The 14,779-nt window shown below is 41.1% G+C and overlaps 1 protein-coding gene across 1 annotated transcript in view; it reads right to left on the bottom strand.

Moving 5' to 3' along the window:
• myo10l3 (myosin X, like 3) overlaps positions 1-14,779 on the bottom strand; it is a 70,146-nt gene that overhangs the window by 42,622 nt on the left and 12,745 nt on the right. The window contains exon 2 of the mRNA XM_078174450.1: positions 8,867-8,965. Within this exon, the coding sequence (XP_078030576.1) occupies positions 8,867-8,965 (99 nt within the window). The remainder of the gene's footprint in view (positions 1-8,866; positions 8,966-14,779) is intronic.

The raw sequence follows: 14,779 nt of genomic DNA, 5'->3' as shown, positions 1-14,779 counted from the left end.
TTAGATTTACAGTATGTATGTCATGTTGTTTTCTTATTGACGGCTCACTCAGGTTAAATGTTGCTGTCTTTGTGATATCAAACATTATCTTAGCAGGTTTAACATAAACATTATGGCTTTGTTATAGGTAGTAGGACAAATGTAGTTACACGTTTGTTAGATAGGCTGTAGCCTTGTCACAATTATGAATTCTCCTCGCACAATTAAATTAGAAAAAACAGAAATGCTGTAACATTTATATTCCTCCTTGTCTGCCACTGATGCGAGGGTGTTGCTGTCTGCCACTTTTAAACGACCAGTTGTTTTGACTGTTTGTGATACAGTAGGCAAGGTAGACTGGGCTGATGCATACTGGAGATTCAAGGCATCCAAGTATGTTAGAGCCATTTCTAGCAAGTCCTAGTTTCCTATTATTTTTGAGTCACTCTAATGCACCACCTGACCAACCTTTAATTACAGGCAGGTGCGCTGAGGTGAGTGTGGAACAAGGAAGACCCCACAGGGTTATTGTCTTTAACTGCTGTGTGTTTGGTTACTCTTAGTTTTTTTATTGTTTAATTAAGTCATTTAATACCCCATTGATTTGACATTTGTTTTTTTAAAGGCCTGTTTATTTGGGGATTTTTCTTTTCTTTTCTTTTCTTTTTTTACGCAACAGTGAAGAAAATCAGTTCATAGTGTCATCTTGCAACTCTCCACACATCCTGCAAATCAGTCAAATCTAAAATCAATCGAAGCACCCTCAATCATCAAACAGTGAGTAAAACTAAACCAAAGACAGTGAGTTCATCATATCTCCCGTTATGGCGTCTGTGGGCAGCTATTTTTGAACTTATTTGGAAGCTGCAATAAGGTATTTTTGGCATATTGTAGATTTTACTTTCTTTGCATACTGCATGCTACATGCTACATTTTGGCCAAATCATTACGTACTGCTGGTGTAGCAGGCGGGTTCAATTACAGGCAAAAACTTGATGCAATGGATGAGTAATGTTTCAGAATAGAGCCATTTATATTAACAAATCATTTACATATATAAGGCAGTATTGGTTTATCTTTTGGGCCATTTAAGGCAGCCGAACAAGCTGTGAACACACCATTTACATATTATCACCTTCTGAGTTTCCTATTGACACATCTAGCCAATACTGTTTGCCACTTTTACACATAGTAATTTGACTCACTGTTAATATAAAAATACTGATTACTGCAGCTTTAACAAAGTCAGTGACATCATGAAAAGGCCTCAAGGCCTTCCATTACTGTCAGTTTGTCAAATCAAATATGCCTCTATACCTGAGCTATAATGTAATACGCAAACTCCTCTTCTCATGCACACAATCATTTGATAGGTTAAACATATACTACATAGTTATATATAAGATGTGAGTCAGCTGCATAAGAATAAGATACGTGTCTGGAAAGATAATACTGTATAAATATTTGCATTGATATGCTGGTGTGGATTCCATCTACTGCATTAACTAAAGTGAATCTGTATAACAGTGTGGGAAGAGCCCTCTCAGTATATGAAATGATAAACTGGTCTGGCAGCCACATCCATTTCAGCTCTACACGGCCATTAGAGAATGGGTGTACACTGAGGCGATAGCACAATAACAATGCGGTCATCAGTGGGTTGCAACATGTTTTTGTGGTATTATAAGGTTTGTGAAAGGCTGAAGACAACCTCAGGGAGAAAAAAACAGCACATGCAGTGATGTCATCCATTGAGCAGAAGCTTGCAGATTCAGAGCCAGATGTCCCTAAACATTTGGCTTTAACCCCACCCTCTCTGCTCTGGCAAATTGGCCCTGATTCAACAGGCAGGGTCGTACTGACTAATAAATCTAACAGTCTTTTCATTTGTTTTACAACCTGAATCAGTAAAATCATCTTACATTCGATGACATCACTCACTTAATATGATTAATGTCATTGTTAACACCTGGGCTCCGGTGGATTACTGCCTAAAGTGTTGTCATACAGAACCATATTTTACTGTATTTATTTGAGATGAGCGAGAGTGAAAAAAAAAAGCATAGAAAAATATATCTGCAGGCCAAAAGCTTTATCTTCGATCCGAACATTATTTCAAGTGGACAGAATATTAATTAAAAGCATCTCCTGTTAAAGATTCTGCTTGTAGTTTTAAAGCAAGACCATCGCGTCACTGGAAGTTCCACTTGCATAATGGTAAATATAAAATGTAACAGCACAAGTATAGAAGAGTCATGGCACAGCAACATCTATCTACGGTTAGCTAAATTTGCTAACATTAGCCACCATAAGCTAGTATTAAGCACGGGGTCATACTGGACCAAGAGAGGCTCTCGCAGCAGAACCCCTGAGGGTCCTGAATAGAGTAAGCATTTATTCAAAGACTAGTGGGTAGCACTGTTGCCCCACAGCATGAGGGTTCCTGGTTCGAACCCAGGGTTGGGGGCTCAAATCTAGGAGCTTGTGGAGCTTGCATGTCCTCCCCATGTCAGTGTGGGTTTTCTCTGGGTACTCCGTTTTCCTCCCACAGTCCAAAGACATGCAGGTTAATTGGTGACTCTAAATTGCGCATATGCACGAATGGTTGTCTGTCTCTATGTGTCAGCCCTGCAACAGTCTGACGACCTGCATACTTGTGTACCATGCCTCTCACCCACTGTCACCTAGAATAGGCTCCAGCCCCCCCTGACCCCCAACAGGATAAGCGGTTACAGCCTATGTGATGTCATCTATCGATTGTAGACTCCTATTTAGAAGCCTCTTGTTTGACTGTCGACATCTCGGTTTTTTGGAGCAAGAAGTGACCAAATTGAGCGAGGAGTGATTCTGAATGAGAAACTGAAGACACAGCTGTGGCGGCAGCTTGTCAATCACAAGGCAGCCACGCCCTGAGGTGTCCCTTGCTTTATCATCTATTTTACTTTAAATGAAAGAAGTAGGGCCATTTTGTCACAGACTTACATATAATCAGACTTCCTTTTGCAGCCTGCGGAGTCGCCCTCTGATGGCCATTAGACAGAATGCAGGTTTAAGGAACTTGACACATGGCACATTTCTTACGCCCTTAAATTCATTGTTGTCAATGTAAACATGTGGAAGGCACGCTCATAAGCAAGAGAGACGCCGAAGTGCCTTATTCTAATTCTTCCATTTGTTTATACTTTTCATTTAATAGACAAAAATGTACTGTGAAATGGAAAATAGAGTTCACTTGAGTTCAGTGTTCACTTTCTGTTGACACTGATGGAGAGACACTGAGTCAAGCCCTCAATCAAACAAACCAAAGAAATCTGGGATACATCTTCTGCCGCCTGTGTGTTATCATTCCTCACATTCCCAAAGCACAGGTTCAAAGTTACGCTGAGGTGGCCGAGAGCAAAGATAATGCATGATAACAAACAACTAGGAGAAGCTACAGGTCTATGTTACACTCTCGACTGCTATGAAGTTCCACGGGTTCCTCAAGTTCCACAGGAGGAAAACAAATATGGCTGCTTTACCCAAACACACAATGAGCTGCATACTTGGAAAGCACCCTCACGCCTCCAGCAGACAAAATATATATCACCAAAGCACGTGTGTGCATGTATGTATGTATGTGTGTGGGCAGATAGTCTTGTGTGTGTTGTTGTTCCTGTCTCTATATCACATGATGTGAGCTTTGTTTTTGATCTTCTTTGGATGAATTCCTGTTCAGACTTCACAGAATGAGCCTCGGGAAACTTTTCATGCCTGAAACATTATAAGAGATGCTCAGGGTAAACTGAGCTGGAGTTTCCAGCATCAAAAGAGTTTCACATTCCTCTGTTTTGCCCCCACTGAGGTCTTTTAGCACGTGGTTTCATTGTTCACAGACACAGCATTTCTCATCAGTGTTTATTTTGGGCTCCATTATTTCTTTCCAAATGATTTACAACATTTATAACAACATCAAGTAGATACTGCTATCAAGAAACTAAGATGGAACAAGAGAGCAGATGAGGTCTAGACGCAGACTAGTACTCTTTGATATTTCCATTTCAATCCTTAGGAGGTGCCATAATGTTCTGTTAGTGTCCATAATAACAATTAGACATACTGGAACATTTCTCCTACAGGAGCTGTAGAGCTGTCATGACCGCCTGACTAACCCAGCAGCGATGTAACATCTGCTCTTATGATGTTCACTTTCAAAACACAAATCACAGTTTGGATCCATGACTGTGCTCTGAAGTCACGATCATAACACACTGAGCGAACAGTTTATTTTGAGCACAAATGGGCTCTAATTAAAGTGATTACTTCATTTCTGCTCTTGATTTCGGTCGGTGCATGTCAGGCAATTATTGCAATGTTTCACATGGGGATGCAGCCTCATCAATGTTAATGATTCCAGTGGTGTGATGATGGCTGGAGATAATTTCATGCCGCTTATAACGACATGTGACTCATAATTGATTGGTGAAATTGTTCACAGTAAAAATCAATCCTCTCCAAATGGAGCCTGGTGTTGACACTAGTACACTACGCTGCCGGCCACGAGGCCAGACACAGAGCAGACAAGTCAACAACACCAAACTTAAGCTGATATGAAACTCAGAAGTTTCTTTGAGTCTTAGCTATTTAAACAAGAGGGAGAGATGGCCAGTTGCTTCTGCTAGTGTCTCCTTTTCTTTTGGATTGTTTTTTATATTCTTTCTTCCTTCTCTAATAAAACTACCGAAAATAAAAACCCAAACCATTGTGCACAGCCATCTGGTCCTCTCCAAAAGAATGCATACTCAAAATGGGAGATAGAAGGTTTCAGGTAGATAACTTATTGTTAATATAATCCATAAATCTTGAATTTTGACATACTGTACTTCATAATAGAAATCAATGGTAATAAGGTATGATATATACAGTATTTATAGTATTTTATTTTATTTATACACAGGGAAATTTTAAATATTAAGGGAAACAAAACATTCACAGTACTAGTATTATTAGATATAAAAAATAAGTTGATTAAAACAACTATTTTGACAATTTATTACGCATTTTTCATGCAAAAACATCACCTGTTTTTTGGTACCAGTCCCTTCTTTGTGAGAGTTCACTGTTCTTATTTGTCTTATGTGATAATAAACTAAATATCTTTCAGTTTTGAACTGTTGTTCAGACAAAACAAGAATTTCAGTGAGTGTGAGGGGCATTTTTTTAAAGGTTTCTAGCATTTTCTAGACTGATAAATCAAGAAAATTATCAGCAGATGAATCAGTAATGAAAGTCATTGTTAGCTGCAGCCCTCCTTTTAAGTGAACTGTGATAAATTATGATCATTTTCTGTCCTTTAGACAAAATTTGCCTTTTCATTAATTAAAATGCATCAAACTCAAATGAAATACAAGGTTTTCCCAAAGTGACACATTCTAAACACAATAATAACCATCTGAATCTGAAACTTTCTTGCAGCTGTAGCGCTGTTTCCTTTTGTGTCCTCCTCACTGAAACCACACCCTGCTGCTGCTTTGTTTGACCAGCTCTGCTGAATATTCACAAGTAGGCGCGGCCCGCCTCTGTGGCTCTGTGGCTCTGTGGTCTTCTACTGGCAGATATATTCAAGCCTTTAGAAATGACACATGGGCAGATAGAAAATCACAGCCGTGTGGACACAAACACAGTCTTGTTTATCACTGTCTGCTTCTGCCTCCCTGACTCTTTATTTTTTTTACTCTGTCTGACTCTCTCTCTGTCTTGCAGTGAATCCATCTGCTGAAGGGGGATCCCACCTCCCACCCAGACCCCCGAGACATGGGGGGAGGAAGGAGTTAGGCTTATTAATGGGGGAAACTGTAAAGATAAATAACACAGAGAGTTTTACATTTCATTGCTCAAAAATCAGGCCAAATCAAAATCTTAAAAACATGTTTAGCACACACACAGAGAAGCTCACAATAATGTTTGTGTGTACATGTCATTTCTGTGGTCGCACTCGTGAATACACATCATTCACATAAAAGGCTCTCATAATGGCTCCATTGACCAATAATCCAGCAAAAACTGAGGGGGCATCAATGACCTATTTTAAACCTCAGAGACTGCATGGCTGCAGGCAACGGACAACTTCAGAAATAACACTTGGACGTTAAAAGGAAAGCATCTGACCAAAGAGTAAATGAAAGGCTTTGTTTATTGTGTTGATATTAACTGTTTTAATAAAGGGCTGCAATGAACACTTATTTTTATAAGTAATTAATCTGCTGATTACTTTCTTGATTAACTGATTCAGATTTGAAAACAGTAAGAAAGAAGCGGCCATTATAATTCTCCAAAGACCGACCATCAAATGGCTTTTTTTGGGAACCCAAAGATTTTCTGTTGAACATCAAATTAAACAAACACATCCTCAAAATTTAGAAACCGTAACTGTGGAGAATATCTGGCATTTTAGGTTGCTTGAATTTTGGGGGTGGCTATGGCTCAGGAGAATGGGTCATTCTTTTATCACAAGGTGGGCAGTTCAATAATTGTTTCATAATAGACCAGTGGACTAATTTTTTGTGCTTTGTATTACATACCAAAACAACGCCTGCATAGTTTTGCTGCGTTTGCTTTAAAACTGCTAAAAATATGAGCTAAAGCAATATTATACACTGTATATGTCAGATGATTGGTGCAAAATAATGGTATTTGGGACATCTAGACTGACACAGTTCAGTCTCAGTGTTATTGTCCAGTAAGCCGAAGATGACATCACCAGCAGGAGCTATTTAGTTCAGGTGACGGAGCCTCTTCCTGCTTTTCTTTACATGTGCGCCCCTCTGGGGATAACTCACACACTGTTAATCCAGCTGGTGCCATCTGGCCACAAAACACACACACACACACACACACACACACACAGAGATGAATGCAAACATACACACAAAGCCACAAGACATTCATCTCAGCCTCAGCGTGTCTGCTGTGTCTTACTGGTGCACTCAGGTCTGTGGTGCACCGGGGACGAGACAGTGATGAATGCTGATATGACGGTTAATGTGACAGCAGCCAGGTCAGCCCGTTAAAGCCGAGGCAGTGCGGGGCGAGGACACACTCTCAAGTCTGCAAGCCCTAGCACTCAGGCAGGGAGCTGCACCTTGGTGTGAGCACTGAAGCAATGAATAATGGTACATCCCACCCCCCGAGGGGAAAATGCTGCCGGGGTACATTTACCAAACCACCTCTGACACTGCGCACGGGTGTAAAGACACCAGGACACAGACAAAGACAGACAACACACACACAAATACCCTTAACATACTAAAGGAGCTGGGCTATAAAGATTACAGCTAAATCAGGAAATGTAAATATTCCTTAGCAGATATGTCATCCAGGAGGTGGGGATCACGTAAGGTCAGCCAGCGATCCTGAAGGTGGAGACAGTCTGCTTTCCAGTCTCACATTCTTGTCATTCTCTGCAGAGTCTTTAGACCATATGTCTGCAGATGACCAACACATCCTGAGCTTGCTTGTGAGGATCATATGAAACAGTGCAGCTTTAGTTCAGCTGCAAAGCCACGATTCAAAAATGTTATTCCTTTAAATCCTGCTGAGGGTGGCGAAATGTGTTTGGACTGAGATCAACACCCTGTGGTATTCTCCAGTCACGTTAACATGATAACGAAGATGAAGTGGGGTCTGATTCATTTTCACCCCCTGACCTGTGCTGTGAATCCTTCCTCGCTGTGATCGATGGTGTTTCCGTTGGTCGGAGTCATCCCTGCCCCTTTCTCAACACATGGTGGACTTCTCACACCACAAGAATCCCTACCACTGACCATAGGAACATCAAACACATATGCCCAGGATGAGTTCATATGTTCCCTCTCACACATCGTTTATACTCTCTACCTATAACGCACCACTCTCAGCCCACGCCATGCTAACCAACACACGTGATGTGAAAATAAGAGCCATTCAGAGCCATCTCTCAGCTAAATGCCCTTAATTTCCACAAAGAACACACATGCTGCTCCTCAACAGCTTGGTGACCTCTCTTTCATATGCCACTCTTCTTTTCAGTCAAGGACTCCAGTGAGGGAATAACCATGGCTTGTGGTTGGGGTGATGGCTGTGTGACAGATTCTGGATATGAAAATGACGTTACACGTTGAGATCCAGCGGACAGAGTCAGTCCTTGGGCCCTATCCTGTTCCTTCCCGAAACCCTGACCTGACCAAAGATCTGCCGCTGAGTTTGGACAGTCAGTCAGGAGCAAATGTGGACCTATCATATGCATCCCACATCCCACAAGATAAGAGTTGTCCTGGAAGCTCATTTTTGACCTACTCTCTGACCCACAGACATTTGACAGAGAAACTATTTTTTTAACCGTCTATCGCCACCCCTCTCTCTCTCTTTCTATGTCTCTCTCGCGTCTCACTCTCTAACAGGATTTCCTCCAGACACAAAGACCACCATGCTCTGCCAAACAGATAAGCTCGGGCCAGTGACTTGACACAAGGAGCCCATTCCTGTCATTCTTACTTTATTCAAAAGGTGTTGATCCCATCGCTGTGCCCCGAGATGAAACACATGTGTGCAAACAATTAACCTTCTCACATACACACTGGCCCACTTCCCACCTAGGTTGTACTATAACCTTGTATATTACAACTGAAAGACGGAAGGGAGGCTCTACTTGCACCCTATATCAGTTAACGCCTGTAAATGCATCAATATGACTTGAATGTGTGAGTAGTTACTTTTTCTTGGCTTTAAGGGGTTTACAAAATCATGTGGGAACAAAAAACAATGAAAAATGCTTCATGGTGAAGACACTGTGCAGATGAGAGTTCGGGGTGGTTTAAAATTACTCATGGGCAGCTTTAACCCTTCAGCAGGGAAACAGAACTCTTCTTACCTTCCCATAGTCGGTGGTGAGCACCAAGGACGAATCATCACAAGAGCTAACGGTGGAAGGGAGGAGCTGTTCTTTGTGTCTCAGCCAGACGCAGGCCCCCTGCAACACAATAGGTAGAAAAAAAACACCATTAGCATCTGGACACAGAGCTCATATTGGAGTCAGCTGTGTGAGGAAGAGGGTACTGCACATTTGCATTATAATCGCACTTTAGGAACTTCACTGATTGCTGAGGGAAAGACAAAGCTCAACCCAGACATAAATATATTCCTAGCTATTTAGGTGTAATGTGAATGTGGCAGGTGAGTTAGTAGCTGCTCAGTCTGAAGAGACAGCAAAGATATTCAAAAAAACGCAGGGCTTATGTCTTCTGGTTTGTGTCCTTTTCGCCATTTTTCTGTCTTTCTCAGCATTGCTCATCGCTCTCTGCCACATTGCTGCTCCCTCACCACACTAAACTGGCACAGCTATCCTCTTATTAAACTGTCATTGCCCTTTAGTAGAGAAAAGCTGTTTGCCAGGCCTGTATGCAGAGGGTGTGTCAGAGACTAAAACTACCAAGCAGAGTCACACACACGGTAAATCTGTCAAAACGTCTTTCAGTCTTTGGTTGTGAGGGCTACTTTACTCCATAAAATGGAAGAAAATTAACCTAAATGAGCATTTGCCACTTTAGCAAATCAACCAATGCAAATGTTTCTATGCCCATTATCCTTTCTTCTTTTCTATATTTCAATCAGACACACCACGACATGCTTCTTGCTATTGTCCGAGACCAGATCCTTGTTCCAGACAGAGATTAACACCAGCACTACAGCTGATCTGGGCGGCCTGTCCTGTGTTTGTGTATCCATGTGAAGTCACAGACCTTCCCAGACATGTTTGTTAGCAGCTCAGTAACCAGGAGCAATAACAGGAATCTGAGGCTGATTGCTCAGACTGACTGTCATTTCCTCACAGCGGTGGACGATACATTTATAGAACCGGCTGCTTTAAATGTCTGTTATGTTATGAAGAAGAGTGAACGCCTGTGTGGTCTAAATTGTAAATCTTTTAGGATGACTAAATCCACATTTGCCACAGCCTACAACAATAAATGTGGCATTTAGTTAAACAATATAAAGTATTAAAAACCATCTGGTAGTCAGACGAATAGATCAACACCACTTACAAGTTTGTCTGTTAAGGGAGCTGTATGCAACATTCAGAGCATATCTATGGTTCAGAGTCTGAGCTGGAAGTCACAGCACACAGTTCTCAACATGGAGGTGACTGAGCCAGTGGCTAGCAGCTAACAGTGCTAACAGCTGCAACAATGCTGACAGAAGTTACAGTGTTAACCTGGGGAGAGACTGAAGGTGCGGTGCTACATTTTAATACCCATGACTACTGCGAGCCTGTTCTCTTTACTAGGGGATGAAATACCAACGCTTAGTCACACTGCTTAGCATATGATATCTCTTTATAAGATGCACCAGGCTCCAGCGTAAATCTATCCGTTACAATACCTGATACTAAGAGCATATAACTTAAGTATAGAGAATGAGAAAGTCTGCGTTGGGGAGATGGGTCAAACAAAACCGGACTTTCATCCAGAAGATCCCAGTTCATGTCTTGTGTAAAACCAAAATTCAGTGTTGTTTTAATGTAACATTACATAATTTGCTACAGTCATCAGGCACAGATATTGTCATGTTTCTTTACGTAATGTAACAAACAAACTTATTTTAACCCAAAACATGATCTTTTTTCTCAACCCAACTGGGTAGTTTTGCTGCCTAAACCTAACCATGACCGTTTCACAACATTTACCACAAGATACAATGTGTTTCAGCCTTGTTGAACAAAAAACCAAGGAAGTCTTGCTGTTTGTAAAAAATGCAGACAACCAAGGAAAAAAACTGAGGCACTCCGTCTTCAGGTAAAAATATATATATAAAGTAACTTTTATTAGAGCAAAGGCAACAAGACAGACCTACGCGTATCGACCAAACTCTTCTTCAGGGTTTCAGCCTTGTGTCACATTGGCTAAAGGGTGCCCCTACATCGCCATGAGAGGACAGGGAGAGTGAAAAACCATCAGTATGTAACGACCTGAAAATGAGAATGAATGAACAGGTCATCACTGTTATCATCAGTAAACCCCGTAACCACCTCATGAGCGCAGTGCAGAGCGATGCTAGCCAGTAGGATAAACACAGGGTCTCACATGCACTAACATGCATGTAAGGCCAGATCGTCTACAGACAGTGAACAGAGAAGCTGAGATTACAACACACAGAGGTAGTGTGACTTCATTTCTGCTTAGGACGCCATTATATCTTTCCATTGAAAATTGTTGTCTGCTGCTGATTACCATATAAATAACCTTTAATATTAGTTAAGCTTAGCATAAAGACCAGAAACAGGGAAAACAGCTAGCATGGCTGCTCTACTCTGAAGGTAACAAAATTTGCAAGCATCTCTAAAGCTCACCAGTTAACCTGTTATATCTGGGGTTGTTTAAACCTGTTTTTTAAATGCAAAAAATAAATGTTGTGGTTTTATGAAGGGTTATGAGAGTGACCTTCACTCACTTTCCTGTATGCAAGAAAACCAGACAGCGTATGTTTTCCGAAATGTCAAGCCAGTTTGGATTTCCTCAGTATACGGTCACACGACTACAAATCATGTAACACAAACTGAACATTTTGGTTTTCAGTGTGAGATTAATAGGATGTGCACTTTGAAGAAAGTCACCACCTCTTCTGAGAATCCTGTCTTTGACTAAACACCATTAATCATCACCACCATTGAAGTGGCCCGAGGAAAACACGTAGCGAAAGGGAATGGTGTGTCCAATAGAGCATAAAACTAAAGAGATCAATATGCATGGATTCCACTAGGAAACCTTATACAAGGTCACCACTTCCAGACATCAATCCTCATTAACTATTAACAACAGGCTGCCACGTGTGCACACACACTGTCATCCGTGGAGCACAAATGTGTTTGCCACCAGGGTCAGAACAAAGATCGAGATGCTTTTGTTTAATACACTAGATATTTGGGTGAAATGCAATCTGCTTAAGACACTGCTGGATCACAGAGACAAAGAGGAAATAAGCTCAATAAAGAAGTCCATTAAATTAACTTGCTCAGCCTCTAAGAGTGATGATTGGGCTTTCTTTTGTGATCCTGGCTTCCTCTCTGGACAGACGGTCACTCAGTCCAACCAACCAGTCTGCAAACCTACTTCCATCATCATCTAGGATTTTTTTTTCTTCCAGTCAGCTAATGGAGCACAGCTAAATGTAGCTCTCTAAAACCACAGGGGAGAGCGGAGAGTGGGATAAAGGGGGTCGTGTAAATTAAGAGGAGGCTGGGGGGAGGGTGAGAGGGGAAAGAGGAAGAGTGCAGGCACCTGATAATGTCCCACCTCCCATTGTCTGGAAAAAAGAGGTAGACAAACAGAAACATCAGTACACCAATATAACAGAGGTGATCTCCACCACGGGGCCACACATAATCTCAGTTTCCATTTAATATGAGACGATTGGTGACTTCCATACCGACTGTCGACTGTGTTTGCCTGGTACCAGCCTGGCCTGTTCAGGGAAAAGCTGCTTCACGTGAGTCTGCTGAAGTCCAGTGAGGAGATTAATCGTATTTACTCTATAGATTTTTAAGAAGATCAGTTGCTGTTATGTAACTGGAAATCACAGGGACTCAGCAGAATACTGCTGGTACTTTTTGTCTTGTAGAGGCTGTTAGTATTTGTAACTGCAACAGTGGAGCTGACAAAGTAAAAAGAAAATGTGCATGGACTAGGTAATAACAAAAAGGTAGATCCCATGTGAGTAAAACAGGCAAGTCATGGCATGAAAAGCAGTAGAAAAGCTCATAATACTGTGTGCTTCTACAACACTTTGTGGTATTGCTTCAACTTCAGTGACGCATATATTAAAAGAAAATTTTCCAGGATTGAATGGTTCAGTTGCTGAGTCAGACTCTCAGAGGTTTTCCATTCACACGAACAAAGAGATGCCCTGTAACAATTTTATGGTTACAGAAAGATAAAACTATCCAAACAACGTGCTCACAGCACACAGGTCAGGAGTTGAGAGACCCAATAATTCACATAATATCTGGCTAATTAAATGACTCAACACTATATGCTAAACCAAAAGTCAGCAACAAGCTGGCCCATAAAGATGCCAAGTCTGGATTGGCTTGCTGCACCAGCGTCTGTGCAGAGTGACTGGCTCTCTGGAGATCTGCCCACCAGGCACTATAATCAACATTGTGCAGAAACAGCCAAATCAGTAGTCGCTTAACAGGCAAAAAAGCTGTAGTAGTCATATTTTACAGATGTATCAGATTCTACCAGTCAGTCAAATTTGTTTTTTGTTACTTAAGTTTTTATTAATTTTAACACTTGGTAACATTATTCTACATCCCAAAATAGCAACTTGCATTTCATTTATTGTACAATCTAGCATAGTAATTCAGAGATATTCAAAAATAGAAAGATGAAGTAAAAGAGAGAAAAGCAAACTGGACAAAACTATAGACAGAAACTACTAACATCAATAAACTTGAAAGGCAGTCATTAGGAACAACTCCAGCATCCTTTAATATCCATTACCCTCTAAACGATGTTACACCCTTATGATCCTTGTTTTGCCTTTTTGACGTTTTTTCTGCCTTTTTTTGCCACAAGCATTTTTAGCATATTTTAGGAGTCAGCAGTAAAGACCACTAGCTGTGGGGAATAGTCATACTACGTATAAAAAACACTCTATCCCAATGTATATAAAGATAGATGACATGACAGCTCCCCATAAGTGAAGCCAAAACATCTCAATTGCCCCCTAGTGGCTGGCTGCAGTACAAGTCATAAACCCCGCCCCCTCTGTGTCAGCAGATGGAACATGGGCCAAACTAGAATATAAAAGACCCCTTTTCCACCCAAATAAACATGTGCACACAGGTTCTTAAACTCAGGAAAACTGCAGCAGACGAGTATTCCTTTCTGTTTCTTCTTACTGATGTGTCATGTTAAACAGGTTAGTAAACAGTGGAAAGCAGCATGGAGGCCAGTGAAAATGTTACAGTGGTTACTTCTTTTTATCCCTTACTTATTCAGTCTTTCTCTCTCAGATTTGGTGCAGACTAATTTGGAACAATGCTGCTTAGGCAGAAACGGATGGTATTTCCTGATGGTGTGTCATTATATCCTGCTGGTAAAGGGACCAAAATTAACTTGTTCATCCGGGCGTTGTATTTCCATCACTGCTAATCAGAGCTGATGACTACTGCAGAGTCATTTGACCCGGGTGTGAGCGACGATTGTAATCTTTCATGTTACATACAAAAGCCAGTTGATAGCAGGTGTTAGTAAGGTTTTTTGAGCCATGGAAAAGGAGCTTAAATAGATGCAAAATACATTTTTCCCCAAGGATGGTTTCTGTCATTTTAGGTAATTCTTGTCACACTGATGTACGTTCAAGTGTTCATTTTTCTAATAGGTTTTTTTTTTAGTAAGTTATTTGATGCTAGACATCATGATTGACAGCTGTGTGTGTCAGTCGGTGTGCTTGTGATCAATTACACTGCTCACGACTGGGTAGGATGGGTTCATAGGCGGGAACTCGGTACCACGGCTCCACTTCTGGCTCCAAATGACCAAGATGGTGATACCTGGATCCAAGATATTTTGGCTGTATTGTTGTACAGTGGTAAATAGTGGAGACACATTGTCCATCTTTATATGCAGCCAGTGATACGTCCTGAAAACATTTTGACTTTTAGGTCTGCTTTAAATAAACACAGTGATTTGTCTACATGACTATTAGCCAGTAAATTTAAATTGGTAGAATTGGTTCTCCAGTGGCTCAAGACCACCAACATCAGATGTGTGTGTCCATTTTG

The sequence above is a fragment of the Epinephelus lanceolatus genome, chromosome 14, assembly GCF_041903045.1.
Source record: "Epinephelus lanceolatus isolate andai-2023 chromosome 14, ASM4190304v1, whole genome shotgun sequence".
NCBI lineage: Eukaryota > Metazoa > Chordata > Actinopteri > Perciformes > Serranidae > Epinephelus > Epinephelus lanceolatus.
The sequence above is the reverse complement of the archived record's forward strand: the minus strand, read 5'-3'. Positions and strand labels throughout refer to the sequence as shown.